At 45.9% G+C, this 26,770-nt stretch overlaps 1 protein-coding gene across 2 annotated transcripts in view; it reads left to right on the top strand.

Moving 5' to 3' along the window:
* Window positions 1–26,770, top strand: part of NTRK3 (neurotrophic receptor tyrosine kinase 3) — a 372,854-nt gene that overhangs the window by 306,489 nt on the left and 39,595 nt on the right. For both annotated transcript variants that reach the window (XM_060156177.1, XM_060156174.1), the window contains 3 exons: window positions 15,007–15,137; window positions 22,194–22,366; window positions 25,391–25,634. In XM_060156177.1, the coding sequence (XP_060012160.1) occupies window positions 15,007–15,137; window positions 22,194–22,366; window positions 25,391–25,634 (548 nt within the window). The remainder of the gene's footprint in view (window positions 1–15,006; window positions 15,138–22,193; window positions 22,367–25,390; window positions 25,635–26,770) is intronic.

The following is a 26,770-nucleotide window of genomic DNA, read 5'->3' as shown; positions in this document are numbered from 1 at the left end:
CCTGCAGAGTTCTTCTGTTGGCTCTCTAGCCTTGGAAATGTCTTCTCTTGGAAAATCCTTGACGTGGACCCAGGAGGTCCTCTTGTTTTCCTAGTCCATAAATCAACCAGGGATTGCTTTTCAAGAGCAGTTATTGGGACAGTACAGCCATGCTCTGTTCTGTCCAGGTGGAGAACTGGCTGGGTTGACTGCAGACCACAACAAAGGGTCAGTAGCTGGCTGGGAGGGCACATTTACCTGTCATGCTCTTATATGGTACAAAAGGGGAAGTTAGTTACACTTGTCCTGCCACGCATAAGCATGATGCAAGACGCAGCCAGTTGGGCCAGGAGGAGGGGCTAGGGTAGGTCTGTGATGGCAGGCGGATATTCCCACCACTAGCAAAGGCAGGGGTCCTGCCCTCTCGGCAGTCACTTTCCCCCTCCAAGATTCAGAGCTGGCCTTCTATCTGCCTCCTGCCGCTTCAAAAACCCACAGTTGGAGCTCCGGGAATGTTATTCTTTTTCATTTAAAGACATTCCATTTCATGTGTAATTAAATGTGTGGTATTGCATTAATGTTTTCTTCTGAGCATTTTTGGCAGCCTGAGACCCTGGGTCTGGCTGGTGCAAGGAAAACACACATTTCTCAGAGATCGTTCCTTCCTCTCCCTGTTCTCTCTTCCACCCTTTCCTGCCAAGAATCTGCCTCCTCCTTTGCACACGGTTGCTCTCAGGACTCACCTTGTAATGCGCGAGCCTCCAAGGCTGGGGAGACCCTCTGTTCTTCTACGGGGCATTGGAGTCTCGGATTTCTGCCTCTGGCACCACCCTCATCTCCAGAAGGCATCCTCACTGCTCACCTGGACCTCAGGTGGTGACGACCAAGGGTGGCAGAAGTGGGTTCCATTGGAAGAAAATCTCTGTTCTTTTTTTTTCTGTTCATCTTTATTGGAGTATAATTGCTTTACAATGGTGTGTTAGTTTCTGCTGTACAACAAAGTGAATCAGCTCTATGTATGCATATATCTCCATATCCCCTCCTTCTTGAGCCTCCCTCCCACCCTCCCTACCCCACCCCTCTAGGTCGTCACAAAGCACCGAGATGATCTCCCTGTGCTATGCGGCTGCTTCCCACTAGCTATCCATTTTACACTTGGTAGTGTATATATGTCAGTGCTACTCTTTCACTCCATCCCAGCTTCCCCTCCCCTCCCCCCTCCCCCGGGTCCTCAAGTCCATTCTCTATGTCTGCATCTTTATTCCTGCCCTGCCACTAGGTTTGTCAGTACCGTTTTTTTTTAGATTACGTATATGTGCGTTAGCATATGGTATTTATTTTTCTCTTTCCGACTTACTTCACTCTGTATGACAGACTCTAGGTCCATCCACCTCATTACAAATAACTCAATTTTGTTCCTTTTTATGGCTGAGTATATAGATGTGAAATCAGTGCCTCTGTCTGGGGTACGAGTTACAGAGGTGAGGGGGCTGTGACAGAAGGATGGGCTCAGTGGCAGCCATCTGCTTATCCCAGAGTTTAGAGTCTGGTGGGCCACTTCTAACAGCTGGGTGATCTTGGGCAATTGCTTCATCACCTTGAACTTCAACTTCCTCATCTGTAGCACTTGGGTAGCAATGTGCTGCGTTTAAGAGAGTTGTGAAGAGGAGGTGTTACTTAGCGCGGTGCCGGGCACAGGGTAAGTGCTCAGTCAATGACAGTTATTTTTACTATTAATAAGGGCACAAAGGGATAACAATGAGCTAAAAGAGACAAGTGCAGGGTGAGATAGAGTTGATGGGGGAAAGATCTGAGGGGTCTTAGCAAGGAGCCTAGGAACCAGTTAGGAGCTGGGTATTACAATGGGCCAGGGAAGAAGGTAAGCCAGGGTGGTTAGGAAAACCCATTAAGGCTCAGCTAAGAGAACTCATGGCCAGCCCTTGGGAGTGCTGGGAAGCCTGCTTCTGCAACCCCTAGGCGACAGCCTTCAGGGAAGGACAATCTCAGTGCTGCATGAATATTTGGCCTCCTAGGACAATAATTAGCCAAAGTACCGAGGTGGCCAATGAATTTCTCTTAAGGAATTTTGAGTGTGACTGAGGGAGCATGCTGGCTTTGGGGGACTGACTTTACTGTTGACATACAGCAGAGTCAGGATCACCATTATTTATAACTGCCAAGCCTGGGAAATCTGTTTTTTCTCTGTTGATCAATAGCAATCTTTAGTAGGTGGCTGTCTCTGCCTTTGATGTCTTTATTCCATTGTCTGACAAACCTCCTCCCGCAAACTATTTTGGACCTGAAGGAGGAGGAGGTTGGACATCGCGGTGGCAGGCTCAGATAGGCTGCCAGTGACCTCCTGAGTCACTGCTGGCCCCCCACCCCCACCATGCAACCTCATGTCATTTTATTTCAGGAGAATATCACCACCCTTCTCCAAGTTTCTTTCCAGGCCACTATTTTGTTCACAGGTAGATTGAGCATTTAGTTAAAAGCAAAATCTTGCAGAAAGGAAGGAGACATACTGTTGTTAAATGTCCATTATGTTTCAGATATTTTCTATTGTCTTTTACCTAAAATTTTTATATCAGTCCCCTTAACAACTCTGCCAAGTAGATATTGAAGGTTTCCATTCTACACATAAGGAACCAGAGCCTGAGGGAGGGTAAGGCACAGTTAGTGGCAGGGTCAGGATGAAAATACCTGTCTCTTTTCCCAAGGTCTCACTCTTTCAGCAACATAATGTTTTTCCCTGGGTTTTATGCTTCTTCTTCATCCCTGGTCTGCAGGGATGAATAAGTAGTATATGGCTGCCATACCCCCATTTTCCTAGAACACAGAGGTGAAGCTGACAGTGGTCACCCGTGTCTTGGGCCACATCTATGACCAGTGGGTCTCTGCAGGTCACACTAAGTATTGCAGAAAACCTCTACCTGCCAGGATGAGGCAGCCCAGGTGAGCAGATTAAGGACAAGGGTGTAAACACAGCCTGCGTGCCGACTTCTCAGGGCCCCAAGGTCTTTTGAACATAGGTAGCTTGTGACCTCCTTGGATTAGTGATTCTGCCCTAAGTCAAGCTTGCTCCGGGCCTAGAAGACCTCCCCAAAGTGAATCCCACACAGATGGAATGAGTATCTTGGTCCTCAATATAGAGAAAAATTTGTGTTGCAGTAACCATTTCATAGAAATCCTCAGTCTGTGCTTGTCTGATGAATCGATTAGCTGTCCTATGGGAACAGGAGGCTGTACAGGTGGCTTCCTCTGGGGGAATCCAGTGGTGGCTGTCCCGAAAAAAGGAGTTAGGGAAGAGCCAGGCCAGAAGAGGTCAGGAACCCTTTCCATTTCCCAAGAACGCTCCTTACTGTATACCAGCCCCTTGCTCTCTCCAGCAGCCCCCTCAGTGCAGGAGGCTGGGAGGTCTTCCCACGGCCTGTGCTGTGTATCCACCTCTCTCCTCCCCTGCCCATGTCCCGACGTCTGAGCCTTGTGACCCAGACTCTGCTGAGCTGGCCAGCCAGGCAGGAAAAGGAGATTGATGCCCCTGCCTCCTAGGAAAATCCATCAATTTGTGGCCTGTGGGTCAGATGGCTTCACCAGAGGCAGCTCTGAGCAGTACTGTGTGAGCTAAAAATCAACACACAAAAAAGGCCCCAATAGACATAGGGACGTCAGAAATGAAAATGGCTCATTCCTGCCACTCCCCAGGGGCCTGAACAGTCAGTGCCCTTTCCTCCCACACTCTTTCCCCACCCACACCCTCCTCCCCAGGGCCTCCTGGGTGGGTGGGTGGGGGCTCTTACCCTTTCCCTTGGCAAGATGTTGCATCACGGTCCAGGGATGGACAGGGTTAGAGAAGTCAGGCAGGAGTAGGGGAAGGGGGAAGACAGAGGGTTGAGCTTCTGTGGACCGATGGTCTTGGCGGCCACAAAGTGGGGGAGGACAGAGGAAAGGCAGCCCCGGGTAACAGAAAGCACACAGGCTCAGGAGTCAGAAAAAAAAGAGAGAGTCCTTTGGCCACATTTTAGTTCCGCAAACTTTGGAAAGTTACCCGCGCCCCCCCTCCCGCCTCCATTTTCTCATCTGCGAAAGGGGTACAATCACACATACCTCCCAGGGTTATCGTGAGAATGGAATGTTGAACAAATAGTAGGATTGGGCACAAATTAATGCCCTTTACCTGTGTCTTCCTATTTAGGTTCAGGGAAAGAAGCTGCTCGAATGGTATTTTGGAGTCTAGAGTCTTGTTGGTACACGGGGTTCTCCACATGGAAGTGATTTGCTTTATGCATTTAGCCCTAATCCAGCCTCTCTGTGCCGAAGCCGAAGCTCCCAGGTTACCTTGTGGAGTTCTTATCCCTATGGCTGGGAGGAAGTTCTCTCCTGGGGGAGGATTTATGGTGGGATGGAGTCTGTTTTTATTGTCCCTTCCTTCTGCTGCCCCTTCTCAGATCTCACCACCCCATCCATGGGCTTAGCTCAGGTATTGGTCTCAAAATACTTCTCCCTGCAGACAAATTGAGTGAGCCCCAGCGATTTCATTCTGAGCCACTGGGCATTTCCATGTCTCTGAAAGAGATCCATTTGCAGATTGAGGGCAGACACTGGTCCGTGGCTGGCTCTGCTTCGTGCTTTCAGAGAGCAGACAAGTTTCCAGCATCATGGTCACCTGCCCCCTGCCACATTCAAGACCCACAGCTGTCAAAGCTCTGACCTCCTGAAGCTGGGGTTTGGCAGCTGCCCCCAGGCTCTTAACTCCTGGCATGTGGAGGGAGGGTCAAGAAAAGGCTCCCTCTATGCGGCTGCCACGTGACTTTTCTGAACTTTTTTTTTATATATCATTATTGGAGTATAATTGCTTTACAATAGTGTGTTAGTTTCTGCTTTATAACAAAGTGAATCAGTTATACATATACATATGTTCCCATATCTCTTCCCTCTTGCATCTCCTTCCCTCCCACCCTCCCTATCCCACCCCTCCAGGCGGTCACAAAGCACCGAGCTGTTCTCCCTGTGCTATGCGGCTGCTTCCCACTAGCTATCTACCTTACATTCCGTAGTGTATATATGTCCATGCCTCTCTCTCGCTTTGTCACAGCTTACCCTTCCCCCTCCCCATATTCTCAAGTCCATTCTCTAGTAGGTCTGTGTCTTGATTCCTGTCTTACCCCTAGGTTCTTCATGACATTTTTTTCCCTTAAATTCCATATATATGTGTTAGCATAGGGTATTTGTCTTTCTCTTTCTGACTTATTTCACTCTGTATGACACACTCTAGGTCTATCCACCTCATTACAAATAGCTCAATTTCGTTTCTTTTTATGGCTGAGTAATATTGCATTGTATATATGTGCCACATCTTCTTTATCCATTCATCCGATGATGGACACTTAGGTTGTTTCCATCTCCGGGCTATTGTAAATAGAGCTGCAATGAACATTTTGGTACATGACTCTTTTTGAATTATGGTTTTCTCAGGGTATATGCCCAGTAGTGGGATTGCTGGGTCATATGGTAGTTCTATTTGTAGTTTTTTAAGGAACCTCCATACTGTTCTCCATAGTGGTTGTACCAATTCACATTCCCACCAGCAGTGCAAGGGTGTTCCCTTTTCTCCACACCCTCTCCAGCATTTACTGTTTCTAGATTTTTTGATGATGGCCATTCTGACTGGTGTGAGATGATATCTCATTGTAGTTTTGATTTGCATTTCTCTGATGATTAATGATGTTGAGCATTCTTTCATGTGTTTGTTGGCAGTCTGTATATCTTCTTTGGAGAAATGTCTATTTAGGTCTTCTGCCCATTTTTGGATTGGGTTGTTTGTTTTTTTGTTATTGAGCTGCATGAGCTGCTTGTAAATTTTGGAGATTAATCCTTTGTCAGTTGCTTCATTTGCAAATATCTTCTCCCATTCTGAGGGTTGTCTTTTGGTCTTGTTTATGGTTTCCTTTGCTGTGCAAAAGCTTTGAAGTTTCATTAGGTCCCATTTGTTTTTATTTCCATTTCTCTAGGAGCTGGGTCAAAAAGGATCTTGCTGTGATTTATGTCATAGAGTGTTCTTCCTATGTTTTCCTCTAAGAGTTTGATAGTTTCTGGCCTTACATTTAGGTCTTTAATCCGTTTTGAGCTTATTTTTGTGTATGGTGTTAGGGAGTGATCTAATCTCATACTTTTACATGTACCTGTCCAGTTTTCCCAGTACCACTTATTGAAGAGGCTATCCTTTCTCCACTGTACATTCCTGCCTCCTTTATCAAAGATAGGGTGACCATATGTGCGTGGGTTTATCTCTGGACTTTCTATCCTGTTCCATTGATCTATCTTTCTGTTTTTGTGCCAGTACCATACTGTCTTGATTACTGTAGTTTTGTAGTATAGTCTGAAGTCAGGGAGCCTAATTCCTCCAGCTCCGTTTTTTGTTCTCAACATTGCTTTGGCTATTCGGGGTCTTTTGTGTTTCCATACAAATTGTGAAATTTTTTGTTCTAGTTCTGTGAAAAATGCCAGTGTAGTTTGAAAGGGATTGCATTGAATCTGTAGATTGCTTTGGGTAGTAGAGTCATTTTCAGTGTTGACTCTTCCAATCCAAGAACATGGTATATCTCTCCATCTATTTTGTATCATCTTTAATTTCTTTCATCCATGTCTTATACTTTTCTGCATACAGGTCTTTTGTCTCCTTAGGTAGGTTTATTCCTAGATATTTTATTCTTTTTGTTGCAATAGTAAATGGGAGTGTTTTCTTGATTTCACTTTCAGATTTTTCATCATTAGTGTATAGGAATGCCAGAGATTTCTGTGCATTAATTTTGTATCCTGCAACTTTACCAAATTCATTGATTAGCTCTAGTAGTTTTCTGATAGCATCTTTAGGATTCTCTATGTATAGTATCATGTCACCTGCAAACAGTGACAGCTTTACTTCTTCTTTTCCGATTTGGATTCCTTTTATTTCCTTTTCTTCTCTGATTGCTGTGGCTAAAACTTCCAAAACTATGTTGAATAAGAGTGGTGAGAGTGGGCAACCTTGTCTTGTTCCTTATCTTAGTGGAAATGCTTTCAGTTTTTCACCATTGAGGACGATGTTGGCTGTGGGTTTGTCATATATGGCCTTTATTGTGTTGAGGAAAGTTCACTCTATGCCTACTTTCTGCAGGGTTTTTATCATAAATGGGTGTTGAATTTTGTTGAAAGCTTTCTCTGCATCTATTGAGATGATCATATGGTTTTTCTCCTTCAATTTTTTAATATGGTTTATCATGTTGATTGATTTCAATATATTAAAGAATCCTTGCATTCCTGGAATAAACCCCACTTGATCATGGTGTATGATCCTTTTAATGTGCTGTTGGATTCTGTTCGCTAGTATTTTGTTGAGAATTTTTGCATCTATGTTCATCAGTGATATTGGCCTGTAGTTTTCTTTCTTTGTGACATCCTTGTCTGGTTTTGGTATCAGGGTGATGGTGGCCTCGTAGAATGAGTTTCGGAGTGTTCCTCCCTCTGCTATATTTTGGAAGAGTTTGAGAAGGATAGGTATTAGCTCTTCTCTAAATGTTTGATAGAATTCGCCTGTGAAGCCATCTGGTCCTGGGCTTTTGTTTGTTGGAAGATTTTTAATCACAGTTTCAATTTCAGTGCTTGTGATTGGTCTGTTCATATTTTCTATTTCTTCCTGATTCAGTCTTGGCAGGTTGTGCATTTCTAAGAATTTGTCCATTTCTTCCAGGTTGTCCATTTGATTGGCATAGAGTTGCTTGTAGTAATCTCTCATGATCTTTTGTATTTCTGCAGTGTCAGTTGTTACTTCTCCTTTTTCATTTCTAATTCTATTGATTTGAGTCTTCTCCCTTTTTTTCTTGATGAGTCTGGCTAGTGGTTTATCAATTTTGTTTATCTTCTCAAAGAACCACCTTTTAGTTTTATTGATCTTTGCTATCGTTTCCTTCATTTCTTTTTCATTTATTTCTGATCTGATTTTTATGACTTCTTTCCTTCTGCTAACTTTGGGGTTTTTTGGTTCTTTCTCTAATTGCTTTAAGTGCAAGGTTAGGTTCTTTATTCGAGATGTTTCCTGTTTCTTAAGGTAGGATTGTATTGCTATAAACTTCCCTCTTAGAACTGCTTTTGCTGCATCCCATAGATTTTGCGTCGTCATGTCTCCATTGTCATTTGTTTCTAGGTATTTTTTTATTTCCTCTTTGATTTCTTCAGTGATCACTTCATTATTAAGTAGTGTATTGTTTAGCCTCCATGTGTTTGTATTTTTTACAGATCTTTTCCTGTAATTGATATCTAGTCTCATAGCATTGTGGTTGGAAAAGATACTTGATACAATTTCAATTTTCTTAAATTTACCAAGGCTTGATTTGTGACCCAAGATATGATCTATCCTGGATAATGTTCCCTGAGCACTTGAGAAAACTGTGTATTCTGTTGTTTTTGGATGGAATGTCCTATAAATATCAATTAAGTCCATCTTCTTTAATGTATCATTTAAAGTTTGTGTTTCCTTATTTATTTTCATTTTGGATGATCTGTCCATTGGTGAAAGTGGGGTGTTAAAGTCCCCTACTATGAATGTGTTACTGTCGATTTCCCGTTTTATGGCTGTTAGTATTTGCCTTATATATTGAGGTGCTCCTATGTTGGGTGTGTAAATATTTACAATTGTTATATCTTCTTCTTGGATCGATCACTTGATCATTATGTAGTATCCTTCTTTGTCTCTTCTAATATTCTTTATTTTAAAGTCTATTTTGTGTGATATGAGAATTGCTACTCCAGCTTTATTTTGGTTTCCATTTGCATGAAATATCTTTTTCCATCCCCTTACTTTCATTCTGTATGTGTCTCTAGGTCTGAAGTGGGTCTCTTGTAGACAGCAAAAATATGGGTCTTGTTTTTGTATCCATTCAGCTAATCTGTGTCTTTTGGTGGGAGCATTTAGTCTATTTACATTTAAGGTAATTATCAATATCTATGTTCCTATTCCCATTTTCTTAATTGTTTTGGGTTCGTTATTGTAGGTCTTTTCCTTCTCTTGTGTTTCTTACCTAGAGAAGTTCCTTTAGCAGTTGTTGTAAAGATGGTTTGGTGTTGCTGAACTCTCTCAGCTTTTGCTTGTCTGTAAAGGTTTTAATTTCTCCATCAAATCTGAATGAGATCCTTGCTGGGTAGAGTAATCTTGGTTGCAGGTTTTTCTCCTTCATCACTTTAAATATGTCCTGCCACTCCCTTCTGGCTTGCAGAGTTTCTGCTGAAAGATCAGCTGTTAACCTTATGGGGATTCCCTTTTGTGTCATTTGTTGCTTTTCCCTTGCTGCTTTTAATATGTTTTCTTTGTATTTAATTTTTGACAGTTTGATTAATATGTGTCTTGGCATATTTCTCCTTGGATTTATCCTGTATGGGACTCTCTGTGCTTCCTGGACTTGATTAACTATTTCCTTTCCCATATTAGGGAAGTTTTCAACTATAATCTCTTCAAATATTTTCTCAGTCCCTTTCTTTTTCTCTTCTTCTTCTGGAACTCCTATAATTCGAACGTTGGTGCGTTTAATGTTGTCCCAGAGGTCTCTGAGACTGTCCTCAGTTCTTTTCATTCTTTTTTCTTTATCCTGCTCTGCAGTAGTTATTTCCACTATTTTATCTTCCAGGTCACTTATCCGTTCTTCTGCCTCAGTTATTCTGCTATTGATCCCATCTAGAGTATTTTTAATTTCATTTATTGTGGTGTTCATCATTGTTTGTTTCATCTTTAGTTCTTCTAGGTCCTTGTTAAATGTTTCTTGCATTTTGTCTATTCTATTTCCAAGATTTTGGATCATCTTTACTATCATTATTCTGAATTCTTTTTCAGGTAGACTGCCTATTTCCTCTTCATTTGTTAGGTCTGGTGGGTTTTTATCTTGCTCCTTCAACTGCTGTGTGTTTTTCTGTCTTCTCATTTTGCTTATCTTACTGTGTTTGGGGTCTCCTTTTTGCAGGCTGCAGGTTCGTAGTTCCCGTTGTTTTTGGTGTCTGTGCCCAGTGGCTAAGGTTGGTTCAGTGGGTTGTGTAGGCTTCCTGGTGGAAGGGGACTAGTGCCTGTGTTCTGGTGGATGAGGCTGGATCTTGTCTTTCTGGTGGGCAGGTCCACATCTGGTGGTGTGTTTTATGGTGTCTGTGGACTTATTATGATTTTAGGCAGCCTCTCAGCTAATGGGTGGGGTTGTGTTCCTGTCTTGCTAGTTGTTTGGCATAGGGTGTCCAGCACTGTAGCTTGCTGGTCGTTGAGTGAAGCTGGGTGCTGGTGTTGAGATAGAGATCTCTGGGAGATTTTCGCTGTTTGATATGTGGAGCTGGGAGGTCTCTTGTGGAGCAGTGTCCTGAAGTTGGCTCTCCCACCTCAGAGGCACAGCACTGACTCCTGGCTGCAGCACCAAGAGCCTTTCATCCACACGGCTCAGAATAAAAGGGAGAAAAAGTAGAAAGAAAGAATTAGTAGAAGTAGAAAGAAAGAATTAGTAGAAGAAGAAAGAAAGGAGGGAGAGAGGGAGGGAGGAAGGAAGGAAGCAGGGAAGGAAGGAAAAAAGAAAGAAAGAAGATAAAGTAAAATAAAATAAGATAAAATATAATAAAGTTATTAAAATAAAAAAATAATTATTAAGAAAAAAATTTAAAACAACAACAACAAGGACAGATAGAACCCTAGGACAAATTGTGGAAGCAAAGCTATACAGACAAAATCTCACACAGAAGCATACACATACACACTCATAAAAAGAGGAAAAGGGGAAAAAATCATAAATCTTGCTCTAAAAGTCCACCTCCTCAATTTGGGATGATTCGTTGTCTATTCATGTATACCACAGATGCAGGGTACATCAAGTTGATTGTGGAGATTTAATCCGCTGCTTCTGAGGCTGCTAGGAGAGATTTCCCTTTCTCGTCTTTGTTCTCACAGCTCCCGGGGCTCATCTTTGGATTTGGCCCCGCCTCTGCGTGTAGGTCGCCGGAGGGCGTCTGTTCTTCTCTCAGACAGGACGGGGTTAAAGGAGCAGCTGCTTCAGGGGCTCTGGCTCACTCAGGCCGTTGGGGGGGGGGGGGAGGGAGGGAGGGGCACGGAGTGCGGGTCGGGCCTGCGGCGGCAGAGGCCGCCGTGACGGCGGCGTGACGGCGTGACGTTGCAGCAGCCTGAGGCGCGCGGTGCGTTCCCCTGGGGGAGTTGTCCCTGGATCCCGGGACCCTGGCAGTGGCGGGCTGCACAGGCTCCCCGGAAGTGGGGTGTGGATAGTGACCTGTGCTCGCACACAGGCTTCTTGGTGGCGGCAACAGCAGCCTTAGCGTCTCATGCCCGTCTCTGGGGTCCGCGCTTTTACCCGCGGCTCGCGCCCGTCTCTGGAGCTCCTTTAAGCGGCCCTCTTAATCCCCTCTCCTCGCGCACCAGGAAACAAAGAGGGAAGAAAAAGTCTCTTGCCTCTTCGGCAGCTCCAGACCTTTTCTCGGACTCCCTCCAGGTTAGCCGTGGCGCACTAACCCCTTCAGGCTGTGTTCACGCTGCCAGTCCTCTTCCTGCGCTCCAACCGAAGTCCAAGGCTCAACTCCCAGCCCCGCCCGCCCCGGCGGGTGAGCAGACAAGCCTCTCGGGCTGGTGAGTGCTGGTTGGCCCTGATCGTCTGTGCAGGAATCTCCCCACTTTGCCCTCAGCACCCCTGTTGCTGTGCTCTCCTCCGTGGCTCCGAAGCTTTCCCCCTGCCACCGCAGTCTCCGCCCGCGAAGGGGCTTCTAGTGTGTGGAAAGCTTTCCTCCTTCACAGCTCCCTCCCACTGGTGCAGGTCCCGTCCCTATTCTTTTGTCTCTGTTTATTCTTTTTTCTTTTGCCCTACCCAGGTACGTGGGGACTTTCTTGCCGTTTGGGAGGTCTGAGGTCTTCTGCCAGCGTTTAGTAGGTGTTCTGTAGGAGTTGTTCCACATGTAAATGTATTTCTGGTGTATCTGTGGGGAGGAAAGTGATCTCCGCATCTTACTCTTCCGCCATCTTCCCGGAAGCTCTACTTTTCTTAACTTTTCAAGGCTTGTGATTCTTGCTGCTGAGGGAGGGAGAGGAGATGGAGGGTTCTGAGACGTGACACAGGAACAGCAGCTGGAAAATGGAGCCCCACTCTCCTTAGAGGTCCTCCCTGCTCATTCTGGACTGACGGTGGCTGAGAGTCAGAAGCTCTGGCGGGGGAGCTGGTGACGTCACCCAGTCCGGAGTTGGATTTAGGGACCCAGGAACATATATAGCTCTGTAGCTCTGCCTTTGTAGAGGTGCGTCCAGAGTGTAAGAAATCAAGAGAGGTGTGATCTCCATCGTGAGGATGAGGGGTTGAGGCTCTGAGAGGGGGCTTGACTCTGCCTAGGCCACACGGGTAAGTCCGGGATTGCAGGCCTGCTCCTGGTCTTTGAGTGGTGATGCATGTCTCACGTACCTGTGGCTGTGGCGCTTGTTGAGGCCAAGCTGTTAAAGTGAACATTAAAGCAGAAGCTAACACACCATTGTAAAGCAATTATACTCCAATAAAGATGTAAAAAAAAAAAAGAAAGGGGCAGGAAGAGGAGAGGATCTTCAAGATGGCGGAGGAGTAAGACGGAAAAAAAAAAAAAGTGAACATTGGTCATCGGCTGACTAATTCCTCACCCCACTCATGTCAACCTGTTCCAGTGGTTCTTAAAGAGGGGTGCCGGACCAGCAGTATCAACATCACCTGGGAACTTGTTAGAAAAGGCAAATTTGCAGGCCTCAACCTGGACCTCCTGAACAGAAAGCTCTGGGAGAAGGCCCCAGTGAACAGTTTTCATAAGCCCTCTAGGTCATTTTGATTTTTGTCCTATTGCAATGTCCTGGGAGGCTGGGGTTGGGGAGGGGTCAGGGGCCAAAGGGCCCTCAAGTGGCCTGGCTAGTCTGGTCTATCCTGATGCTCTGGATTCAAGCATCTCAACACAGTTGGCGATTCCTGACTTGGCCCTCATTTTCCCCTCTTGTAAAATAATATCAGTAATGGTGAAAACACACACCATTTCAGAGGACTTGAAGGTTTACCAACTTTTACATAGAATAGCCCTTGTAGCAGGTAAGTAGAACTTATATTATCCTCCCACACCCATTTTACAGATAAGGAAACTGAGACTCCAGATGTTTTGTGAGGTGGGCCAGCCCATAGTGGGGGAGGATCCAGGTCCTGAGCCAAGTGCCCTTGACTTTCCATCCCTGACTGATCCCTGCGGGCTCAGAGGCGTGGGCATGACCCTATAAATCTGCCATCCCATCTCCATTCTGAGGCTGCGTCAGAATGCTCATCTCACAGGAGCCCATCAGTAGTCACCTGGGAATGACTGTGCAGTAATGAGCAGATGGCCTCCCTGGAGAGGTCCTGACATCCCATTTTCTCTCGGTGTGACACCCTTAGCCTCCCCTTCAAGGCCAACAAATACCATTCCTCAGAGGGCTAGGACAGAGCAGCAGAGGGTGTGAAGAGGGAACCGATTTCTAATTCCCTTGTAAAGATGGAGGCAAAGCCCTGCAGTAAGTGGCAGCCCCCTGGCAGCCCTGTGGCCTGGGAGCCTGCAGGTCTGTCTTGCTGGGAAGAGAGAATAATGGTCTGTAAATGCTTGCACCCACAGATGCTGGCCAGCAGGTCATCTGGGACATGGCAGGGCTACCAATAATTCTGATAGAAAAGAATAAGATTTGTGTAGTCTATTATGAGAAGAATCCCCTGGCCAACCAAAACACTAACTACGGCCCTGCAGTCACACCCCTCTGTCCCTGTAATGTGTTCTCTTGTTTTTGGGGACAGTCTGCCATGGTCCTCTGTCCTCAACTATTATTTTTTTTGACAAGGTTGAGAAAACCCTCTTTCCTGGCTCTGCAATGCTCTTCATAATGTGAATACAGGTATTTAATGGGCTTCTGCCTGTTGGACGATTAATGGAAAGGTCGGTGAGTAATCTCCGGCTCACTCCCCACCTCAGCAGCCCACTTCTTGTACAATTCCTTCGAAGCATTCTTTCCAAATAGGTGGGAGGGCTGAGGTCACATCTTTGCTTTATCCTGGCAGGCAGACTTTAATTAGGTTGCTAAATTACCCAAGGCCGCGGTAGCCCTTCTCTTTGCACAGAGCCTGGTTCTGGGGAGGTCTCTGGACTTGATTTTGTGATTTCGTTGTTTTTTCTCTCTCACAGGAGAGGGACTTGTCAAGTAGAGGCTTCCCCCAGATAACTGTAACTCCCACTTAGTGATCTCTATCACGAACCGGACACTGTGCTAAGAGCACTGTAGTCATTATGTTATAACAAGAGCCAGTGTGGTGTGTCCGTGTGTGTGTGCATGTGTGTGTGTGTGTGTGTGTGCATGTGTGTTGGGGGGGAGGGCACTGGGCCAAACTCTCATGTGAATTATCTCATTTAATCTTCCCAAGAATTCAGAGAGTAAGGTATTGGTGTTAATTCCATTTTACAGATGAGGAAACTGAGGCTCTGGGGTGAAATAACTTCCCGAAGCTCAAAAACTAGCAGGGAGAGGAAACCAGGGTTCAAACTCGATTCTTGACTACTCAGTGCAGTCCACGGACCCACAGCCCACAGACATCCTCTGAGAGTTTATTAGCGATGCAGATTCTCAGAGCCACTTGAATCAGGACCTGCACGATGCCCAGGGGATTCCCATGCACAGTAACTGTTGAGACTGCTGTATACTCTCTCCAGCAACTATAGCTGATTATGCCGGAATCCTGGGTGTTAACGATTACTCACTCTGGTTTAGAGAGGTTCGGGGCTAGTCGGGGACAGAGCTGAGATTTCATTCTGGGTGGAGCCCTCAAACCACCATGCAATGCCTGTTTTCACGCCCAAGGTAAGGTGCTAGAGCTTGCCTGTCCCTACCGTGGACTCAAAAGCAGAACTCCCTGCTCTAGACCCCTGTGCTCCCCTGTCCCCCTGAGCCTCCAAGGAGGACAAGTGCCTGGGACTGACTTGGCTGCTCTCCTCTGTCCCCTCCTGCAGACGTGCAGCACATTAAAAGGAGAGACATCGTGTTGAAGCGAGAACTGGGCGAGGGAGCCTTTGGAAAGGTCTTCCTGGCCGAGTGCTACAACCTCAGCCCCACCAAGGACAAGATGCTCGTGGCCGTGAAGGTAATTCTCAGAGGCGTGTGGGCCCCAGGAAGGAAGAGGAGTGGCTGGGGTCAGGTGGGAGGGAAAGAGAGACTCACTCCATTCTGGAAGATGGTATCAACTAATGTTATCAGATGCAATCAAGATGGTATAAACTAACGTAATCAGATGCCCTTGCTCCAAGGTCAATGAAGTTTCCTTAGGACCCAAATCAGCTTCCTTTGGCTTCGGAGGTCAAGAGCTGTAGCGCATAAGGGGGCTGTGCCCATGGTGCAGCCGGAGGGACAAGTTATGCTTTTGATGGGCCCTGGTTTTATTCTGGAGGCCCTGGGCTCACCGCTGTCCCCAGCTGGCCCTCCTCCCACCTCAGCAACTTTGCAGGATGTGCTGCCCGTGCCCAGAAAGTCATTTGACCATTTCTCGGGAGTACAATTGCATGAGGGGCGGATAGCTCACAGAGGCCCTGGGAGCCACTGCTCAAGTCAGCAGACGTCACTGGGCATAGGAGATGGGCTGGGGGGTCAGGTACTGAGCACAGGGAGGGACAGTGAGTGAGGCTGGAGGACATTCTTAGGTACCCCGTGGGATCCAGGTTCAGCGCCCAAGGGGCAGCATGCCTGAGGGCTCCTGCCTTCTTAGATGGGTCGTTAACCACGGGGCTTTGGTATTGCTGAGCCAGCCCTGCAGATTTGCAGTTGGAGCCGAATTGCTTGGGGCAGGAGAGAAGGAACTTTGCTACTACCAGTTACCTTCCTCCAGCAGGAAGCAGCTTCCCTCAGTCACTGTTAGACACGTCTTTGAACACGACTGGCACAGACAAGAGTCAAGTAGCCTCGCTGAGGCACCCACAGGTCTGGGGTGTGGAGTGGCCCCTGTGGGAGTGGGTGCAGCAGGCAGGCCTCTGAGGCCAGCGTGAATTCTGTGTGATGTTCTGGGCTGAGAGCAGGAGATACCTCCTTCCCCACGAGGACTCTCACCTGGGCCTCGAAAGGTCCATCCTTAGCACTGAGGGCTCATGACCGAGCCACCTCTTCATGGCAGTTGCATATTTCTGAGACTTTGGGGTCTCTGTATTCACAGTTTGTTGTGTCTGCAGAGGGTAAGTGCCCTCCATGGATGCAGGCAGTGCTGTGCAGGCTACAGGCATAGGGTAGGAATCAGAGAGCTGGGTGGGTGCCTGGCCATCACTGATTAGCTCTGTGACCCTGTGCAAGATGCTTAACCTCTTTGAGCCTCAGTTTCCTTCTCTGTATAATAGGAGATATAATATCTCCTCTTTAAAATTTTGGTGATTAAATTACATAACATATGAAAAATTTTTAGTGTACTGCTTGGGACACAGTAAATGCTTAGTAAAGACTCATTGCTATTTGTTTTTATCAACATCATTATTCTTGATGTTGATATTATCCAATGTGCTTAGACACACGACATATGACCTGCTGAGCTTGCATTGACCGTCTAGAACAGGGGTTGCCAAACTCCTGCTATACTAGGCCAGATAGTAAAAATTTTAGGTTTTGAGGACCATACACTCTTCCTTACAGCTACTCAACTCTACCCATGTAGTGGGAAAGCAGCCTAAACCATACATAAATGAATGGGGGGGGTGGCTGTCTTCCAATACTTTTTCTTTTTTTTTCAGAAGTGGGCATTGTCTGTTGACCTCTGCTCTAGAAAATAAATAAGGAACTAGCATACTGCCCTATAAAAGGCTAATGCTTATTATTGCTGGATATGCTGTGAGTAAACTTGCTCAGTGTGTCTCCATAGACATGGGATGGTCAGATTAGTGAGGGTGTCTTTAAACAGTTTGGACCAGGGATGTGGAAAGCTTTCTAATTTTGTCCCTAAACTTAGAATCTACCCTGCCCTAAAAATTTTAATTTATAGGATGACACTAATCGACTGGGTGTTCCAGCATCCATCTGGGGACTGGTGGATGAACTTAATATTTTTGTGCTTTGAGCAGGAAATGAAATGATGGCCTAAACCCTGGGAAACGTTTCCCGATGAGTGGTCTGGTATTAAGGGGCAGTACCCAGATTGGGTAATGCAGAAAATGTGTTTCTGTTGTCACCCTTTTTAAAGGGTTTCCTTTCCTCCTTTTTGGTCTGGGAAGCTTGAGAAGATGAATGTTCTGGGATTTTACACCATTTGCCTCCCAATGGATCCGCCCAGCGACCAACCCCTGGAGGAGATGCTTGTCTTCTCTGGAGAACAGCCAAGAAATGGTGTTTCCTGCTTCTCATCCTCTTTAGATTGTATTCCTATTTGCAGGCTTCCTCCTCCTGAGTTTGTTCTCAAGTTGATGCAGGGTAATTATGGACTTCCAGAGAACACATCCAAGTATAACCCCAAATTAAGTTTTCCCACAGTTGTGGTTTTTAAAGCAAGATTTTTTTGCCCAGCAGTTGCTATGGTGGAAACAAAGAGCCGAAATCCCAGCCTCTGTTCTGAAGACACTTGCAGTCTGTTGGGGAGACAAGAGAATACCCATGAAACAAACGCAGAGCAGGACAAGACAGAGTGTAATTTGTATATATGTGTAGTGTTAAGAGTGACATTAAAAGCATGTAATTCATGATATTTTTAAATAGGTAGTGCAACTTTTAAATAGTTATTTGACAAACAATAGACTTGCTCAAGAGTCTCCTCTGACAGACAAATAGCCGATAAGACTATGAGAAATGTGTCCAGCCTAATTAATCATCAGAAATACGTAAATTGAACCATAATGAGATACCACTGTATACCAAGCAGAATGGCTAAATAACAATGACAAAACCAAGTGCTGACAAGGATATGGAGTGATTGCCACTTTCATACTCTGGTGGAAATATAAAGTGGTCTAATTGTTTTGAAAAACAGCTTGGTATTTTAGAACATTGGCATCTGTGTGACCTAGCACTTGCACTCTAGGTCTAGACCTGACAGCTATGTATCTATCTGTCTGTCTATCTATCTATCTATCTATCTATCTATCTCTATCTTTCCACAAAGAGATGTGTTTAAGAATGTTCATAAGCATTCTTTATAACAGCCAAAAGCTACAAACAACCCCAGTGTCCATCAGTAGCAGCTTGGATAAATAAATGTGGTATATTCATTCAGTGAGAAACTTTGCAACAAGGAAAATGAATGAACTACAGCTGCATGCAACAATTTGGAAAAATCTCAAAAACACAGTGCTGAATGAAAAAAGACAGATATAGAAATACACATATATTATATATATATATATAGCACTATATGTATGATTCCATTTATTTAAAATTCAAAAAATAAGTACAACTAAGCTCTAGTGTTTATGGATGTGTGTATCTCTGCACATGTACTAAAATGGGTTTTAGTATATTAGTAAAATCTGAAGCTGAGCGTCTGTTGAAATATCTCCGCCCCAATAAAAGAAAAGGAAAATGGAAAGCAGCAAAACCCCTAGACTGGAAATGATGATGTGAAGTGACTCTGAAGGAGATGGCAGCTGTTGAGAAATTTGAATGTTCTTGCCATCTAGACTGTTTCTCCCCCAACCGACGAAACAGCCCCACTGAAACCCAGGGTTGGGAGTGGACATGAGACCTGATGTACATAAAGGAGAGACTAAAAAGGGCAATGTCTTCAGACTTTGGGGGAAAAAGGAGATGAGAAGGGAAAATTCCAGATCTCCTCTTTGCTCTATGGATACCACTGGAAGGGCCTGGACACAACCTCCCTGGCTTCAGAGACTCCTTGGCAAGCCCTGTCTTCCTGCACCAACAGTTGGCAGCTGTGAGGAACACCCATTCCATCCCATGCCACTGGCTGGTGACCCATTTTGAAGTTTCCCGTCTCCGAAGAGGTTGAGCATGGACTCTGCTGAGAGGTGCATGAGAGTCTCTGGGCTGATTTTCCTTCTCAAGATTTTTTTCCTGGCATCTCTGTCCCAATTGCATCAATCCCTGGGGACCTGGGCCACTTGCAGTTCTGGACCCCAGTTGCCACAATAGACCCCTTGCCAATTACATAGGAACTTCAGGTTTAACCCAAGAGCTGGAAAGCCCATCATAAAAGTAGAGAGATAATGGGTAGGAGAAGGGGTGTGGAAAGACCAAAAGAGACAGCAGTTGCTTTGTGCCCCATCTTCCAAATGAGGAACTCCTATCTGCTCTGCAGAGTAGATGCCAGCCCTGGGAATGATGGCTGCGACTGCTCGAGAGCTGAGAATGGAAATATCCAACGGCTGCCATTGGCATCCGGACTGTGCGAGAGACTGATTTACAGAGATGGAGGGAGGCCATCTGGCTGGCCCCAAATTTGATCTACTTTTCCCTCTCGTAAATCCAGTGTTCACATAAATCTCTGTATTCTCATCCCACCCATGCTGGGTTCCTTTTTTTTTTTTTTTTTTTCCTTTTTATTCTTCATGAAAATAAGTAAATCACTGACAGTCATCCTATACCCATGCCCCAGTCCATGAAGCTCAGGAGCTGGGTCACCGAGAGAGGCTCCCTCTCACCATGAGTCTCTGCCTCTGCCTTCTTCCACCCGTAGAAAGAAGGCTTTGCAGACATCTTTGTTCTGGTTGCATGTGGACACACGGCAGCCTGTGCCTTTATTATCGGGTAGATTTTCTGAGAAGGCAGCCAGAGATGAAGTGGAAAGCACATGAGATCAGAGCTGGTAAATCAGTAATGGACCAGGGGCCCTCCCACTTCCCTGCTGGCCTTGGCCTGCCCTCTAGGCCTGGTATCCTTGCTGGGCCCAGCCATTCTGCTGACTGCCCACACGCCTCACCTTTCCTGACCCTCTCCTCTGCCCTTTCACATCTTTTAACTTCCGTGCCCACCATTCCCCTGAGGACCTGACCAGTGACTAATTCATCTGATAAATTAACGCAAGCAGGTATGCTGGACAGGAATGTATCCTGGGCTCCACACTCAAGCTATTACTTCTTACATGATCTTTGACAAATCATTTCCCTGTTCTGGACCTCAGATTTCTCACCTGTAAGATGGGAAAACTGTATTAGACAGCTTCCAACATTTTGGTCAAGAGTAGAATCATTTAATCCAACACTTTTTTGGTGAAACCTCCAAATTTTGAAAAGAATGCAAGGTGGTGCTTGTTGAAGTTGGAGTGGGCCTTGATCGCTGGCTGAGACACCATGGCTCTAGAGGCATTGCCATTGAACTTGGTGGTACCAAGAAGCCCAGCGCCAAGAGATTACTGTGGTATAATTAAATTCTAGCTTCTATCATTCAAGTTGTGTGAATGTGTCCTGATCCCCAGAGGAAACTGAGGGCTGAGCCACCAGAAATGAGCAGGTGGAAACACGATATCTAGGGCCCTTTTAAAGCTATGAGTCCACCATCTCTAATGTATGCTAATGACTGACGGAGGTTTGATGGGCCCCTTAGATATGCTTTTTGCACATTCACATTCCTGCAGCGCTGTAAGCCCAAAGCAGCCCCGTGGATTTCAGCTAGTGGGGATTGCAGTGGCAAGAGGAAGATCTCTGGTTCGGGAGGCTTCTCAAGAGTAGCATAATTTACAGGGGAGCCTAGTCTGCCTAAATAACCAGAAAAGGCCAGATGCTTGGCAGAGGGAATGCAAACCAATCGCGTCTAGATTTCCACTACCCTGAACATGATGTGTAAACCTCACACCCATTCCTTCATTGCCTCGTGTCTTGTCTTTTGAGGTTACTAAACTCTGTCATTTGAAGCAAGTGGATGTTTGGCTCCACTTGCCTTCTGACCTCATGAGGTGGATGGGGAAGGCTGAAGACATATGTGAGCTCAACTGTGCAGGCTGCTCCTCCTGTAGAAGTGACCCTGCCCTTCACAGTTCATCATTCAGCATGGCTGCGTTGGTCATTGCTGGGCTGTATTCAAGGTCCTGTTCAAGGACCCTTGGAGGTGGTCTGGTCTCACCCTCCCCTTCTGGTCTACAAAGTCCACATTCACTGACACCCCTTTGAACCATTGCTCTTCCATTTATCTTCCTGGGTCCCAGGGCAAGTGGCTTGGTCTGGTGCTTCTCCCTCACACCGGGTCTCCCACTCCCACAGGGGCCAAGTTGTGACATTTCTGTGGCCACCAGATGCCCACCCTCCCATCCTACCCTGGGACTTTGTGATACCTTAGCAGGTCCTGGTCCTGGATGGGTCCTAAGCCTTCTGCCCATTAACTGCTATTCCCACAGCTGTAGTCACAGTTACACCCCAGTACTTCCTTCAGCCCCCTAAGGGAGGACACAGGTGCCTTCTAGAAGCCAAAGTGTTCATGTTTCTCTGCAAATATACACTTTTTCATAATCTAAAATCAAGAAATAGAAAGAGCAAGGAAACTTAATTACATTGTCAGCCTGATTTCAGATGGGCTGTGAGCATAGGCTAATTTACAAAGATAAAGCATTTGGGGCAGTGGTTCCCCCACTGTTTATTTTAGCTGTGAGACCATTTCTTTGGGGAAATCTTGGGGGCGTGGGCCTTTGTCAGGCCTTCTACCTCCCAGCTCCCTCCCTCCGCCATTCACACTGATCTCTGAGGAAGCCTAGGGCTCTGAGATGAACAAAGTTTGAAATAACTGGCTGGCAGATGGGATGGGACGTGGGTGTCAAAAAGTTGGTTTCTGTTTCTACAAGGTTCAAAATGCTGAAGGAAGCAGGAGTCAGGTCTGGCTATTGTGATTTAGCCTCGTGATCTTTAAAGGCCGATTAGGATCGTACTTGTTGGGAATCAGCGTTGTCTTTATTATGGGCACCAGCTTTCTTCCCAGGAGGGGAACAGACAAACCCCTGCCCTCTAGCTGCTAAAAACCAGTATCCCGGGCTTCCCTGGTGGCGCAGTGGTTGAGAGTCCACCTGCTGATGCAGGGGACACGGGTTCGTGCCCCGGTCCGGGAAGATCCCACATGTTGCGGAGCGGCTGGGTCCGTGAGCCATGGCCGCTGAGCCTGCGCGTCCGGAGCCTGTGCTCCGCAACGGGAGAGGCCACAACAGTGAGAGGCCCGCGTACTGCAAAACAAACAAACAAACAAAAAAACAAAAAAATAAAATAAAAAAATAAAAACCAGTATCCCATGTTGTTTCCAGGCCCTGAAGGATCCCACCCTGGCAGCCAGGAAGGATTTCCAGAGGGAAGCTGAACTGCTCACCAACCTGCAGCACGAGCACATTGTCAAATTCTATGGGGTGTGTGGCGATGGGGACCCCCTCATCATGGTCTTTGAATACATGAAGCACGGAGATCTGAACAAGTTCCTCAGGTAAGCGAGGATGGCCATCCCTGCCCCTAACCCCCACCGAACCCCTGGGGTTCTCTCTGGAGCCAGAAGTCCTATCGCTCCTCTGAACACTTCAGTCTGGAGATTAGAAATGAAAACAACCTTTCATTCTTCTACATTACCTCCTGAGCAGTTGGATATAGGCCTTTGCCCCTGATTTCTAGGGGGGGATGTTGAGGATGCTATGAAAAGGAACCTGTACTCTTCTTCCTGATTCTAAGGTAGACTAAGAAGAAGGGCAGGGTGTGAAATGGGTCCAAGGAGGGAGATCAGAGGACCTGCCAGCCTGTAACTTCCAACTTTAAGATTCTAGGGCCAGCCCTTCCCCTGATGCCGTGAATAGCTTTCCGACTTTGTGCCTTATGCTCTCACTAGCAAAGTGAGGCTAGCACCTTCCACACCTCCTGAAAACCTTTTGGTCAAGAGACTTTTTGATGATGAATAAAAAGGTACAAGGTTACAAACTCACTGGGAGACAGAGATGGTTGAATTCAAGGGCAGATTTTCCCCCAGATAAATTTAGAACTGGGCTATCCAGTATAGTAACCATATATGGCTATTTAAATTTAAATTTACAATAACTAAATTTAAATAAGATTTAAAAAGTCCTCTGTCTCACTAGCCACACTTCAATTACTCGATAGCCACATGTGGCTAGTGGCTACCATATTGGACAGTGCAGTATAGAACATTTCCATTAATAGAAAGTCCTGTTGGCTAGCACTGTTCTAGAAGGATTGGATTTTTTGTAAGAAGGGTTTCCACAAGCCTGGAGCAGGATCATCTGGATTTTGAGGGGCTCCTGATGGAACTTTTAAGAGACTGAGACCCCAAGCAGATGTTCTGGATGGAGTTACAGTGGGGTTTGGGGAGATGTGAAATCTACGTTCTCCAAAGAAGATAGCATCTCACTGACAGAGCAGAGTTAGCACTTCTCTGCCTCTCATACCTGTTACCTCCAAGTAGTGCCCAGATGTGGAAGAAGCAGGCATGTGTGAGCGTCTGTGGAATCCAGGGTCCCAGGAAGCACATTGAACACTCGGGCCCTGGACGCTTTTAGGGTGTGGTTCCACTGCTGAGAATGAGATTTCCAGAGCTCAGATGTGGGTTATGGCAAACTCTAGCGCACTCTCCAAACCTTGATGAGCATCTCCTTGAAGTGGGACATTCAACTGAGTGCTGTGGTGTTTTGAGGAGGGAATGGAAAGGGTTGGTAGCAGGTTTCCAAAATTGGCCCTAGAGGAATTGGAAGGTATCTGTAGGCTTTTCTAAACTTCCTGAACTTGGTTTCACAGTGAAATTTACTCCTTTCCTGAAGAATTGAGTCCTTAACATAAGACAGACTTGGGTTCATATTCTGAATATGTCTTAGTGATGTAACCTGGAGCAAGTTATTAACCCCTAATTCTCTCTCCTAGAAAATGAGACTATTCATAACTGCTTCACATGTTTGTTGTTATGAGTATTCAATGACTATATTTGTATAAGGCCTGGACAAGTTTCCCATGTAGCTAGGTGTTCAGTCAATCGTAGCTACGATTAAAAGTATTACAATTATTATTTTATCAGAACTGTGAACCATGGTAGTTTCTAATACAGGCAGCATCCTTTCTCAGGACTTGGGATCTTCTTCCTGTGCTTCCATTTCCGTGAGGTCAGAGGGACATGGTCCATTTTCCATCAAGCCCTCCCCATAGATTCAGTGGTGCCTTCAGCCCCAAGTACCACCAGCAAGGCTAAAGAGAGGTCCCGAGTGCCACTCCGTACCACTGTCATGCCCGCTCTAAGGGACAGGAAGAAAAAGAAAAAGAGAGAAGAAGGCCCTTCCTGCTCTTGCATCTCCCAGTGGGTGTGTTTTAGGGGCAGGCTGCAGTGCACTCTCCTGGTAAGTGGGAGTGTGGCTTGCCTGCTGATCCCTCTTCCTTGTGAGCTGATGTAGTAGTTCTCCTTTGGAGGCATGAGGTAGGCAGAGCCCACAGGAGATAATAAAATGAACGTGTTATATTTAACAGTACCTTTCAGTGGTAACCGGAGAAGCAGTAAAACAGGCTGAGGTCTCATTGTACACCAGGGCTCCTTGGCTCACAACTACATAAATAAGGGCCCTGGGTGTGGTTAGAGTTGACTGGGCTCTTTAGAGAAAAGAGTGAACACTAAAAGTGACTGATATGACAGGGCAAGTTGCTAGGATAACAAATCTGGCCCATGATTTGGGATGGAGCAGGTGCTGTGGCTCCCCAGGTCTCTGCCTCAGGGTCACAGGGTCTCTTCATCCCATCTTGCCATTAACAGAAGTTATCCAATCCTATACAGTGTGGTGGAGAGGTCAGGAGGTAGACTGAAGAGCGTTGCTACCCGAAATGTGGACTGTATCAGCCCTGGAAGCATCAGCCCTGGGAAATGCAAATGAATGAGCTCTGCCTAGCCAATCAGAATCGTAGGGGCCCAGGAATTGTATTTAACAAGCCCTCTGGAAGCTTAAAGTTTAAAACTCTCTTCCAGAGCCACATGTCACCCATGTGGCCACTGTGGGACCTCTGTGACTTTGACCAAGTGATCTGATCATTTCGTGCCTCAGTTTCCTTATCTTCAAAATTGGGGTGGGAAGATTGAGTGAATTAATATATAATATTTAAGATACTTAGAGCAGAGTGTGGAACATAGTAAGGGCTGTGTAAGAGTTAATTGTTCTATTAATTTTTCTGTAGTAGACATCAAGAACCTGGGAAGCCCCTGGATAACCATACCATATTCAAGAGTAGGTTCATTCCCTGATTCGTTAAAGCATGTCTGCTGTCATCTTAGTTGGGAATCTGGTTGTAGAGTTTGACCATATCCATACTCACAGAGTATAATTTTGGGTAGATAGAAATAGTCCATAAGTAGACTGAGAAGAGATATCATTCATTTCTGTGGTGCATTCCAGAGAACAGGAACTCAAGAAGACATTTCCCCTTGATCTCCTTAATTCTCTCTGCCCCCTCTCTTCTCCCACTAACCCCACAGGGCCCATGGGCCAGATGCAATGATCCTTGTGGACGGGCAGCCACGCCAGGCAAAAGGAGAGCTGGGGCTCTCTCAAATGCTCCACATTGCCAGTCAGATTGCCTCTGGCATGGTGTACCTGGCCTCCCAGCATTTCGTGCACCGGGACCTGGCCACCAGGAACTGCCTGGTTGGAGCTAACCTGCTGGTGAAGATCGGAGACTTTGGCATGTCCAGAGATGTCTACAGCACTGATTACTACAGGGTAAGGTGGCTTCTCCAGATGCAGCAATCCGTGGCAGAGCTAGTGCCTTCTCACATGTCTTTGTCATTGTCCATTAACCCTGTTACTCCGGAGCACACATATACACATCTGTGCCCAGATATACATCTGATGCTTATCCTTTGGCCACTCCTGCATCTCAACATACCTGTTAATTATTCTCTGGATAGCTCACTCCTCCCTTCCACCTGGATAGGGATACTTGACTGTATCCTTACATTGCAATGACATAATGCACTGTGTTCTTACTTCCATCAATACTCATTCTTCATGCAAACAGATACATACACACACACACACATATATATATATATCCCCAAATGCTCACGTGGACAAGCTCAGCTTGGTGCTACATTTTAACATCTTTCAACTGAGTTCCGTATCCAGCCTCACCCACGACACATTTTATTCTTTAACATCATTTGGTGAGCTTATAGGCTTGTTTTCAAAGGTAGATCTTGATAAGAAGTCAGAACCCAACATAAAGAAGCAAAAATGGTTAACGTATTGCTGAGCAGAATTATCGAAATGGCATAGGAAAGATGAGGGAAGGAAGCAGGTTCTCATTGCCAACTTTGGAGAGAGGTACAGGTGGGCCTTAGGAAAAGATTTTTGATTGTGAGAGGAGATAGCACGTTCAATTTTACCTCTATAAAAGTATCTACTTTATATTAATAGGTGTCTTATTTTGCTCCCCTTTGTATTTGGGAATCATCTTCCCATGGATCAGTGAGTGGTTCTGACAATGTTATTATTGCCAGGGAAAGGACGGGTGGGCATGAGTGGCATTTATTCCCAAAAGGAGAAATATGGGTGCAACCTGTATACAGAGATAGGATAACTTCTGCAAGTTGATTGGGAGGCAGATGCCTCAAATATATGGAAGATTTACTTTGGGGTCTTTGAATGGGTAAGGAGTTTGGATGATATATAAGGAGAGGGTGGGGCAATGTTTTGGAGGTTGAGAGGCATGGCAGCCATTTCCCTCATCTTCTTTGTACAGAATGAATGATCATATTGTGAATCAAAGGACCTAGATATATGTCTTTTTGGCCTGAGCACGGTGGGTCAGGAGGCTGTGGGTTTGGGGTTGGCATCTGTAAATCAATTCTGTCTGG

Source organism: Lagenorhynchus albirostris, chromosome 1 (assembly GCF_949774975.1).
Source record: "Lagenorhynchus albirostris chromosome 1, mLagAlb1.1, whole genome shotgun sequence".
Classification (NCBI taxonomy): Eukaryota; Metazoa; Chordata; class Mammalia; order Artiodactyla; family Delphinidae; genus Lagenorhynchus; species Lagenorhynchus albirostris.
This window is presented reverse-complemented; position numbering and strand designations above follow the sequence as displayed.